This window comes from Anas platyrhynchos, chromosome 19, assembly GCF_047663525.1.
Source record: "Anas platyrhynchos isolate ZD024472 breed Pekin duck chromosome 19, IASCAAS_PekinDuck_T2T, whole genome shotgun sequence".
Classification (NCBI taxonomy): domain Eukaryota; kingdom Metazoa; phylum Chordata; class Aves; order Anseriformes; family Anatidae; genus Anas; species Anas platyrhynchos.
The window spans coordinates 3,115,029-3,127,423 of record NC_092605.1 but is presented as its reverse complement, the minus strand read 5'-3'; the positions used below and the strand labels follow the sequence as shown (position 1 = coordinate 3,127,423).

The following is a 12,395-nucleotide window of genomic DNA, read 5'->3' as shown; positions in this document are numbered from 1 at the left end:
CTGACAAGAGCCGAAGGAAATACTGCTCAGGGACAGGGATGGCATCTGCAGTGAGTCATCTCCAAGGAGGGGAGAAGTCAGGGATCCTCCAAATCCCAACTGGAACAATAGAGGAGCCCTTCGGAGGGGGAGGTTGAGAGAACAGCGTGAATTTTCTAGCCACAGCATTCCTGGTTGTTCCATGGTGTTGACAGTGAAAGCTTTTATTCCTCTCCAACTCGTGTAATCCCAAGAATGCTGTTCTTGCCATATGCAGCCCACTGCATTTTTTTTTTTTTTAAGTTTTGCCTGACTTCCCTTCCTTTGCAGTTATGAATTATATAGGCTCGCGTTGCCTAACTGCAAACAGAGGATTTTCCAGGTGGGAGATCTTGGTTAAGCACAGAAAGATATCAAAATACAAACCCCTGAAGTAATAAGGCCTCTTGAACGCAGGTTGGAAGAAACTAACCGAGCAGAAAGCTCAGTGTGCAGCCAGCAGCTTGGCATAACCGGCGGTCCCTGCGGGTTAGTGAAACACCAAGGCAAGAATATTTTGGATGCTCAAATGGTTTACTAGCTAAAGACAGAAAAACAAAGGGGACAGCTATGCCACCAATTTATGTTTTATTGAAACTGTCAGAACAGACGAGGTTCTCCAGCAGTATTTTCTCCGTGGAGAACAACATGGTGCACACTTGACAAAATAACTGGCTCAGCTGATCCTGCTTAGTTACTGCTCTCAGCCACACCGCGCTCATGCAATTTATGGTGTTCATTACTTTCCGTAAGAACTTGAGAACGTTTATATCAAATTGCATAATATTTCTTTAAATCCATAAGAACCGTATTTCAACATACGTTTCACAGTAAGAATAGAAGCCCCCATTGCCTGAAACAAGAGAGGATGTGGACTGAAAAGCAGCGGATATTCGTGTTTGCCTGTGTTGTGAAATGACAAATGAAGTGGCCTTGTTCTCCATTGAAAAAAAAAAATACATCCCTTGATTCTTCATTAACAAAAATTGTTGGAGGAGATTTCAAGCTGTAATCATTCTTCTAGAGATCAGAACCTTAAGGAAAGGGACTACAGCTTTTGGTGCGTTCTGTTCCTTGGTTGCAGAGATGGCCCAGCTTTCCCCAGGTGAGCCCATGGAGGAAGGCACCCCTACAGTTCTCAGCAGTTTGGGGGGAGCAGAGCTGTACTCACGTAGGGTTTAGGAGTGCTGAGAAGCAGAGGAGGCTCTGCAATTAGGGAGAACAGAAACAAGCTGCAGTTAATCATTACTTTGATATTCTTTGGCTTGGTGGTCCTTTTTTGTTGTTTTTTGGTTGGTTGGTTGGGTTTTTAGGGGGAGGTTATGTGTGCACGTTGTTTTGGTTTTGTTATTGCTGTTGTTTTAATTGAGATGGCATCACAGTAATTTGTCTTTCACTTGCCCTTTTCAAACTGCTTTCTGAAAATTACTTCAGCCATCACATCACCTGGATGAAGTTGACCCGTGCAATATTATTATCCTCATTTAGGATGAAACTTTAGTCAGAGATTAAATGGTTTGCCCAAGGCTGAAGGAGTTATTTTTCCCTTTTTGGTACCCTAACTCATCTCCAGATTTATTACAACACATCTTTCATGTCTTCTGCAGAGGTGTGTACTGCAGAACAGATGCACAAACTTTTTAAAGAGATTTCTTTTTTAAACGTTATTATAAAATCATTTTAAACCACACGTCATTATTCAAATAATGCAGGAAAGAATTTGAGAGAGACAGGAAATAACTTATCTCATCTTACTTCCCTGAAATGTGGAGAAAATTTGATAATAATTACCTGATACTAATTATACCTTTTGGTCACTATCCTAGGATTTCCTGGCACACGTGGGATTATCCTCCTTCACAAATATTACAAGCAGGCAGAAATTAAGATACTAAAAACCACAAAACCCAAGTTAAGTGAGCTGCCTTTCGATTCTTATCTGACATAAACAAAATGTTGACTTCATGCCCTTCAAGACAAGACTTTTTTAATAGGAACTTCACCAACTCTTTTGTGGTACCTTCCTTTGCTTTGGCAACATAAACTTCAGTGGTTCATTTGTATTTCCCTTATGTTCCTCTGGTTCAAATCAAGTAATTTACAGCTGGGAGATCTGGAGAAGATTGCATTTTTGTAATGGTTTGAGAAGGGGATGTTGCACTACCTGGTGCACTCCGGATGGTAAAGTTGGCATCACAGACATCTTGAAAGAAGGAAATAAAAGGAGATCTGGCTGTGAGCAGCCTAAATCCGACACGGTGTGGTTGTGGCTGTAGAGCAAAGCACAGAAGAGAAGCATTAAAACTGAAATTTGTCTTATTCTACCAAAAAGCTCTTGGGCCAGGCCTTGGCTTAGAAGCTCAGTGATGTATTTCTCTGCTGAGCACTGAATCCAATTTTTATCTCTTTTGGGAACAGTCAGTGACCAGCTATGCCGAGATCTCGTTGTAGTCTGTGAAGTTATAACTTCCCTGCTTTTTGTATCACTTTGTATAATTGTGTGAAGGTTTCTCTCCTTTTTATTCTAATTTCTTGTGACTAGCCATACGTTACCTCTGCATGGCAACTTCAGCTTTCGGTTGTTTTACTGACACCAAAGATGATTGATGGTAAAACTTTAAACCTCATATGCTAGCCACCAACCTGAATAAACAAAGAGCAGTGTGGCAGCTTAATATTAAAAGCTATAAAACCTTCCTGGGGGTTCTTGGATTAAATCAACTCACCAAAATGAATTTAAAAAAGGCTTTCTCAGGACTGAAGGAAAACGAACACAACAGTAAATGAAATAGAGCTATCCTCATCCAGAAGACTAAAGCCCTCCTGAGGGCTGAAGAATTGCAATTTTAAACATCTCTGGAGCACAAGAGGAGACACGGTATTTGTGGATCCTAGGGCGGCGGCTGGAGGCTATAAAAGAACAAAAAAGCCTTTAAGGCGCACATGCACACACACAATCCCTGCAGACATAGCTTTCATTGGTCAAAAATAAAGGCTAAAAAATAAAAAAAGCTTCCCCAATTAAAATTAGTGTGTGTTAGCCCACTGTGTGTTATCTGTCAGTTCTAAGAAGTGATTCAGATTTTTGCCATGCGCTATTTTAATCTCTTGGTCAATAAACCTTGATAGTAACCTCAGCCAAAAATATCAGCATGTTGTTTACCATATTATGACAGGAAACAGCTGGGATCTTATTTTCATCTTATTGTGATGCAATTATTAGTGAGCACAGTTGAAAGCAACATACTTTGTCTTAGTGAACAAACAAATTGTGGTTGAATGCCAAAGAACAGTTTGCACTGCGAGAAGTGTGTCTTCTCTGAACCCGATAAGAGACCAACCCCAAGCAATACTTCTGCTACCAGGACTTGCTTCTCCTTTACTTTCTCCTTTTTCAGCCGACCCAGTCATGCATAGCTGTATTTTAAAGCACAGTATGTGTTTCTTCCTGACTTTCCAAGAAACACCTTCATCAAAAAGGAACAGTCCCCTTGGTGCCTTGCAGAGCTAATAGCAAACATTAAAGAGCACTGGGAAAGCGACGTCTTTGGAGGACACTTACAGATTAAAAACAACGACCTGGTTGAAAGCTGACTGCTCTCAGTGAGATTATTATTGTTTCACTCACAGAGCTGTATTCAAATTGTTGTTGTGTCTATTTAGAATGAAACCTTCTTGACGTTCCTCCAGGAAAAATTACAGTCAGGGGTCCCTGCTGCAGGCCTGGCTCCCAAGGAAGCTGCTGTGAGTCCCAGGACCCTGGGTCATGGTGTAGTGAGTTACACCAGGGTCAGCTCCTTGTGTCCCCATTGCCTGTAAATGGGGAGCTTAAGGGCTTGAAGGCTGGGCTGTCTTTGCTGCTTGGGTCACCCCAGTGTAGTAGCAAGGTGGTGGGAAGTGTTGGATCGAACATAGCCTTGAACCTTGAGTGAATGTGGCCTATAGACAATTTGAGTAATTAAATCAACGTTTGTCTGCCTGGGGGCTTCTGCAAACCCACCACAAAGCTGTGCAGCAAAGGTGGTTTGTGGTGGATGGGATTGGGTCCGTGAACTAAGCCCACATGCAGTGAAAGGGAATCTGTCTTGACTTCAAATGCACTTAGGGATGGGGAACAAGCCCAAGTGTTCAGGGACTCCCAAAACTCGGGGGAAGTGGCAGCTCTGTGTCGCTGTGCCAATGGTGCCAGCCCAGCACCTGCAGAGCTCCCCGAGCCATCCCACGCCCGAAGCCTTCTCTGGACGTCACTGGTGGTGGGGATAGATTTATAACCAGCAGAGCCATCCAGACCCTCGGATGTGTGAAATATACCTTCATCGCTCACAGTGAGGGAATAAAAGCCTTTTGCGGTTCTAGCTGCCTGTTTCTACTCCTTTCTCACCAAGAACAAATGTAAGAAATGTGAATTAACTGAAATACATGTTTCTGCTGTATCAAGGTCCCCACCCAAATGAGCAGTTGGCTCAGAAAGTATTTATGCTGGCAAAGCACCTATTCACAACTTTGTAAGCCTTTATAGAAAGAGTAGAATAAGTTTATTGGAGTAACTTTAAAAAGCATAAATTTTGATCACTGGCTTATATACAAGCTGAGTTCAAACAAGGTTTCCTGTCTTACAGTGTTTCTTTTCCTGTTATTTCTTTGTATTTGCATAGTAGCATCACTTGCAGTTCACAAGGAAAGCCTCTAATTGCCTATTTGCATAGAGATTTGGAGATTTCTTCCGCACGTTGGAATGACTCATAGACAAAATTTTCATCAGATTGTTTTATTCCTCTTACATCGATAATTGTACTGTGCATAATGCATAGCTTGGCATGCCCTGCTTTTTCCAAAGGATGGTAATTGGCCCAGCGTTGGGTGAACTTTGGGCTCGGTCGTCACGTGTGTAAGCAGGCTGGGAGCTGGAAGGTAGAAGTTACGGCTTCTTCAGATGTGAGACTGAGGTTTTGATTTGTGGTCACAATGTCAGATCTAAGAAATTTTGTAACTAAAGTAGAATCGGCACAAAGTGGTGTTGGTGTGTAGATGCATCAGAAAAAAAAGAAGTTGAAAGTTTAAGGATACTTCATAAATTAATCTGATATTGAATCCCTTTCATCCTTTATTTACATATTCAGCTAATCCAGAAAAACACCTAATTGCTTGGTTAATTTGAATTAGGCAGTTAATCCTATCGGAAGGTAAGTACAGATGTGAGGCCCTGATTCAGCAAAGTAATAAAGCGTGCAAGTAGTCCTGCAAGATGCAAAACTGAGCAAGGCTCTCGGGACTTATGCACAAGGTTCAGCAAGTACAGTCCCAGCGGAGGGTACCAAAGCGCAATCCTTCCAACTGATGTCTTCACCTAACGCCACTTTGTACTGTTTATTCAACATCTGTTGGATAAGGTTATAGACTAGAAGAGTCTATAAACTATACTCTATACCTAGTCTATAGTCTATAGACTAGTCTTCTGTAGTCGTAGTGAATTTTATGTGAACATCTCCTTTCATAACTTGTTGAAGATACTGGAACCTATTGGTTGAGGTCTCCCAGCTGTACAATAAAACAAGCTGACGTTTTTGCCTATTGATTACTTGGAAATTCCTAATGTGCTACTCCACTTGATAGTTCTCTTTAGAATACAACTGCATCCACCTTATGGGAAGAGTTAGTTGTACAAATGATGATATTGCTATTTTACCTGATGAAATAGGCAGTCTTCTTACTGGTCGGGTATCTTTACCTGGTTATCTGCAATAAGCTGTAAAACTACTAGATAAACTGGTTTGCCTTAGTTCATGAAGCATGATTGAACCATGATCTGTGAAAAGGGGCAAAGAACAATTTGCAGCTTTTGTGTATAATAACTTTAAAGCAGGTTTTAAAATACTTGCACTGGTGCTGGCAGGCCTTTTGCCCATATCCCTCAGTTGCCTAAGAATGAAATTCAGGAAGATGCAAAGTGCAATGAAAAATAGGTGCACAGTGAACAAAAAAAATGTCTTAAAAGATCCCTGAGGTTGAGAAATTTTGCAAAAACTCGCAGGAAACAGTAAGTCACCTTGTCTAAGGGAGTAAGGGGCAAACATCACTCACTGACCTGGTTAAGATCCCACCAAAGAGAAAAAGGAAATTTCTGTGAGCCAGAAACCTGCTGACTAACGATCTGCAGTTTGTCTGCTTATAAATGCTCTATTGAGATAGATTTAGGAAAGCTAGTAGCAGTCCTTCTTCTGACCATGTCCCAGCAAATGCCTTAGCATTTCCTTTTCATGACTATTTCCTTTTCATGTTTTCTTTTTCCTTTCTTTGTCTTTTATTCCTCTTTTGCTCTTTGCAGATCTTTGCTGATCTTTCTTCTGTCTTCTTCCCTTTCTCTTGATCTAACAGTTCTGAGTTTTTGAGTTTTTGAACTCCAAATAGGGCAAAAGAAGCAAAAAAGTTATTCTCTAACCTCCAAAAGTAGCCCTCTCTTAATGTATTTTTCTGTTCTCTTACAGGTGACCCATATACGACAAGAATATGAAAACACACTCAAAAGTCTGATGCCAGCATCTTTGAGACAAGAACTTGAAGACACCATTGTATCTTTAAAATCTCAGGTAAATCTTTATCCATTTATCTATCACACTGTATCTTTTGATGCCGGATTTTGTTCCACTTGAGAGTCAAAAGCAGAAAATATTGCTGTGTTCAGTAGTATTTTCACAGCCTTTCAAATACAGCTTACAGTTTGCTCTCACTTTTCTTACCCTGTTTTTCCTAGAGGAATTGTTTAAAGGATGCTTGTAAAGGATGTGAAAGAGAGAGAGAAATCATTTTGTTTTCTTCTCAGCCTATATAATGAAGCAAGTGAGATACTTCTTTTAAGACAGTAGTCCCAGTGATTATTGTGTTATTTCTAGGTTTTCCTGTAGAAAGAGGCTCTAATGGACTTCTGTAATGCTTTCTCTTAAATGTTTCAAAACACTAGATCATCTACAGTAACACAAAATCAATATTGTTTATATGAAACAGATATAAAACTGTCTAATAGAAATATCAAAATCTCATTGTAAATAGGGCGCTACATTGTAAATAATGAACTGGTTATGCTTCTAGTATGGGGTTCCCAAATATGTCATTTGGTGCTGTCCTATTATATTATATTATATTATATTATATTATATTATATTATATTATATTATATTAGGAGGTGGAAGAAGGCATAATATCATCATTGCCTGAACTCACAGACACATAAAGGTCTGAGGAAGGATAAATAACAATAAAGAGGAATGATCAGAGATGTCAAATAACAGTACTCCAAAAAAAAACAGGCAGTGTTGGCATATGGCCCAGTGCAGGACTGCTTTTAGGCATGGGTAGGAAGGACTGGGATCTGTCCTGGGCTGAAGGGAAGAAATGAGGAAGCACCGTGGCAGTCCTGCTGGTGGCTCAGAGCTGCCCAGGGCTCAGAGAAGAGCAAAAGCCTTGAGGACACAGCATGCATGTTTAGGCTTGACATCAGCACACGCCTTATACCAATTTAAAGCACCGTTTTTCAAGCTCTTATAGATCTACAGACTCTCAATTTCTCTTTCTTATGCAGTCTCTCTAGGGAAATAGTTTTAATTTAATGTATTTGCTTTTTATTGCCTTTTTTTCCCCTTCCCTACTTATTTGCTTCCTTGCTTCCTTCCTTCCTTCCTGTACAATGCATAAGGGTCATTATGTAGCATTTTTTTTCCAAGCACAAGACACTTCACTGACAAAGTTTGCCTTTAATAGAAGTAGGAAATTTTCATAGGGGAAAGTTTCAAATTCCTATGTGCTGCTGGTGCCAAAATTTCAACACTATGTTACAGGCACTCTGCCCACATGTCAAGGGATTCCTAATGGAAGTGAAGCTCTTTTTCACTTAAATATTTGTGGGAAATAAAGAGTTAAGGATCAACAGGGGAAATCTATTTCCAGATGATAGTAAAAAGCTATTTTTAAAGTGTGGTTGACCATTAGCACTGTCTAGTAGCAAGCGTTACACTGGAGCTAATATAAGAGTATCACACCTTTTAAGGAGTTAAAAAAAAGCAGAATCTGATATCTACCTGCAGGGCTTTTGTAAGCATCAGCAGCATTTCAAAAGAGTAAAAGTAACTACACACACTAAAAACTGGGTGTTATCCCAGAAATACATAGCTGCTGGCTGTATTTCCAGCGGTACGCTGTAGTCGCAGACCACTCAGTAAGCAGGGCTCTTTTCTGAAGCACAGGTGTCCTAGTCTTTGAAAATTGTTGAAATTCCTGTTTTGAAACATCAGACAAGAAGGGCAATGGAATCTCTGCACCTGTCAGGATTATTTATTGTTGGAGGAGGATGAAGAAGATGGGCTGGGTAAAAGCCCGAGCAGTGATAAAAATAAACAAAAAGAAAATACTGGCTGCTTAGGCAAAGTTTTTTGAAAAATATTGCTAAATATAAACTATGCTGCCCAACTGTCAGCTCTTGTTGGTTTGTCCAAAAGTGGCCACGGTGTATTAATAAGTGTTAATTTTCATACCCATCCAGAACAGGTGAGTATCTTCACACAAGAGCAGCAATGAAGGGATCAGAGCACAGGCTTCGTATGGGCGTTGAGGGTGCAACTAGAGTTCCCAACCCCTCGCGTAATCGATCTGCTACCACAAGCTGAATTTCAAAACTGTTTTGACTCTGTTCTTAAAGGAGGTAGCATGCAGCTGGTGTGCTGAGGATATGCAGGCCAGGAAAGCCATGCTGACAATCTTCTATAAAGTATTATGGTTAATTCCAGTATGCAGCTAAAATGTTATTGCATTTACTTAGGCACGATAGGCAAGAAAAACACCATTATGAAATGCGTGCAGATTTATTTATTGAAAGTTTGTACAGCATTTTCATTTGGGATGTATTTTACAGGTAAATGTTCTGCAGAAAAGAGCCTCTGCCCTACAGGCCGAGCTGAATACCTACCGCACCAGGAGGTACGTGATTATCTTTGATTAATTTGTACCATTTCACACCTGTAGATCCCAGTTATTGAAGTTTTACGGCTTAATTAAAACACTCAAATATGGTTGCCGTTTTAAAAGATCCTTATTTTCAGTAAACAAGCGTCTGAGAATTTTCCCAGTGCTTAGTCAGTACTATTAGAGCAAGATTAGAGAACTCGCAGGTGCATTGCAAGTCTGGGCTTTGCCTCGATGTTCATGATGAGACAGTGGCTCAGTGCACAGCTGCAGCTCTGCGGTGATGCCACCTCCTTTTAAGATAGAAAACAATGATGCAATGCATAATATTACAGATCACATCTTCAAAGTACCGGATCTTCATGAGCCTGAGCTTTTTTCAAACGTTTACACCCTCCAATATAAATTATGGCAAGTGCTGCAGCAATAAAAAGACTTGCTGTGCCTTTAGAGTAAGTGATTCACATGGATAGGTGAGTAAAAGGAAATTTCCTAGTAAAGTCACTCCGTCTTTTTATATTTATTGCCTTTTTTGATACTTTCATATCGCACATGAGGTTTTCCGCAAATGAAAATGCGTGCTTGTAAAAATAGTGTAAAAATGTCTAAGATAATTGAACATTTGTAAAGATGTTAACGGCGTGGAAGTTGATGAAAATGTTAATCCAAATTTTTTTTTTGTTAACAAGAATTAGATAAAGCTAATTGGAAGCTAAAAATGTCATAAATTCTTGGTAATATGTCCAGCATGGTTAACTTCAAAAAAAAAAAAAAAAAAACTAGGTAAATATAAAGCTGTAATATAGTTTCAAGACTCCAGTAACAGCAGTAGCACTGCAAAAGGATGGATTTTGTCTCAATTTTTTTTGAGTTAATGTCTTCACAATTAGGAAAACAGCTATTTAAAATGATGAATAATCATCGATCAGGCCTGGTCACAAGTGACCAAAAGTCGAGGGTGGAAGGAGCCCTGTGCATGTCCCAGTGGAGAGGAAAGGTTGGGGACAGAGCAAGCAGGAGAGGAGCTTCTGTGCTTCTGTTCAGAGAAGTTTTGGTACTGATCAGATTTTTTTCCAAGACTACATTCATGCGAAATTTTGTTTCTTGGTTTGTGTTTTTTTTTGTTTTTTTTTTTTGGTAACTCCTGACCCTTGTTCACTGAAATACTGCTTTTTTTTGCTGACATTGGACAGCTGTCAGTGAAGAACTAACTTCAGCCTGCTTGTGCCTACGGCTGCAGATGTGGTCACAGCCGTAACAGAGCCCGCTGAGACAGGGCCCAACCGTTATTTCAGCATGTTGTGTTTTGTAGCAAGAACAGTAAGATAGAACTAATGAGAATCTCTTAATTTTCAGGTAGCTGCTGGAGCTGTTGGATTTCTTCGATTGCCAAATGGACTGCTTTGAATAGGTTTGAAGATTTGGCTCTTGTCATTAAAATGCAAAGATCAGTGGCTGTTTTGTTAGCATACAAAATGCAGTGAAGTTCATGAAAACACATCCATTGCTCATGCCAGACTTTTTTTAGTTGTATTTTCCTTCCATTACCTTTTATCATCATCTTATTACAGATTTATACTTTTGATATACTGCGTGATTGACTGTGCTTGCTTACCAAGAGGAAACGTTTCCTCTACTAATATTTTTGTTACTACTTCCTAGTACCATTCTTTTCACTTTTATACATGAAGAAAATCCCATTTTCTATTATTATTGTCCAAGATATTTTAACATATTTTGACATTGTTTTGTGTCCATGTGTTTACATAATATTAAAATATTATTTTGTACTATTTTGTTTTGCCATTATTGTCCTGCTTGGGCATCTCACTCACTTAAACAGCCACAGTGCATATGACAGCTTGTATGGCTTTTTTTTTTTTAAACTGGGAAATTATTCCGTGCTGTATTTCAAGGAAAGCATTGTAGCATGAATGAAAACACCATGATGACAAATGCAGCCACGGTTGCCAGTTAACAGCATATAAAGCTACCAGTGAGGTTGCATGCACCGGTCACAGGAAAGTCCTTTGTCACTTACTGATAACACAGTTATGCGGCGTTATTGAAAAAGAGTCATAACTGATATGGCCCCGGTTCCGCGTGGGCGCGTGCGCAGGCTCTCTTGAACGTCCTGGTACCTCCAAGAAGGTGCCCCAGGTTTTACAGAGGATGAGGTGTGGGAAGTGGGGGAAAGCTGAGGGACCTGGGCAGGGAGCAGTCCTTGTAGCTCTCTCTGCCTCCCCAGCACAGAGCTTCCTTATCTCTTGGCCATCCGCGAGCAAGAATGTACCCGAGTACGTTTGTAATCTGTAAATTTAGATAGGTGGAATACAAGAATAGCCATTTTCTTCCTAGGCACCGTGCTGCCGGCAGCGTTCGTATCAGGGCACAGCTCATGGCCTGAGTGCTTGAGAGGGGGCCAGGAATTCCTCTCTTCGAGGTCCAGCTGCAGCATGGGCTGCAGGAGCAAAGCTCTCCCTGTCCCTGCAGGCGGGGACAGCCGCTTGTCCCCCCTCACCCGGCACTCAGTGCCATGGTCCAGAGGGCCCAGCACACGGTGCTAGTGACGGCTTGAGTGCCTGCGGCAGGAGGTGGCCGTCCTGCCGAGCCCCAGCTGCGCTCTTATCTCCGCCTGGCACTGAGATCAATGAGGAAAGGCTTTGGCAGGCTGGGCTCCATCCTCCCCACCTCCTGGCAGCGCCAACAGAGAGCTCCGTGCCAAACACAGGCCCCAACCTCACTCGGTGCTTTGCTGCTTGTCAGCCCAGCCTGGGCCTGGGCAGGTTTTCCACCTTCCTTGAATCAACAGGTGATTCCTCTAATTAGAGATAAGGGGTTGTCATGGCTCTGATAAGGAAGGAAGTGCTGCGGCAGGTGCCACAAAGCCCCGCCTGGGGCAATGGTGAGTTTTAGTAGGAAGAATTTGTTAGGATACATGCAGTTAATTGTGGGCAGTAAAATTTAATGTATTTGCTCAGGGAGATGCATGGCAGCGATGGTTCGGCTCTACAGAAGGAGCACTGAGAGCTCCCAGACCTGTGGGCTGTGATTTACTGGTTGGGTGTTGCTTTGTCCTTAAACACCAGGCAGTGGGACAGCAAAATCTCCCTTCTCACGCACAGAGGAAATGAGGAGATTTTGATTCTGGTGTTCTGCTGCTGTTTGTGCTTGATAACCATGTGGTTATAGTCCTTCTGAGGGTGGTACATGCATGAAGTAACGCACAGAGCCTCCGCTGTATGCTCTTCCCTGCATTCCTAGTTGAATTCAGGCCTGATTTTCCTCCTTTTCTATGGAATTGGGTTGCTGATGTCATTGATATAAAAAACAGTTTGGGAAAAGTAGATATTAGTCAATTTGTGAATTTTAAAACTGGAAAACTCTCTAACAGCAAGTAGAGTTTGAGAACCATTTTGAAGGCG

At 41.2% G+C, this 12,395-nt stretch overlaps 1 protein-coding gene across 3 annotated transcripts in view; it reads left to right on the top strand.

The window, feature by feature from the left end:
• CEP112 (centrosomal protein 112) overlaps positions 1-10,763 on the top strand; it is a 163,013-nt gene extending 152,250 nt beyond the window's left edge. For all 3 annotated transcript variants that reach the window (XM_072025834.1, XM_072025831.1, XM_027471327.3), the window contains 3 exons: positions 6,504-6,605; positions 8,921-8,985; positions 10,327-10,763. In XM_072025834.1, the coding sequence (XP_071881935.1) occupies positions 6,504-6,605; positions 8,921-8,985; positions 10,327-10,330 (171 nt within the window). In that variant the 3' untranslated portion in view covers positions 10,331-10,763. The remainder of the gene's footprint in view (positions 1-6,503; positions 6,606-8,920; positions 8,986-10,326) is intronic.
• The last annotated feature ends 1,632 nt before the right edge of the window (positions 10,764-12,395 follow it).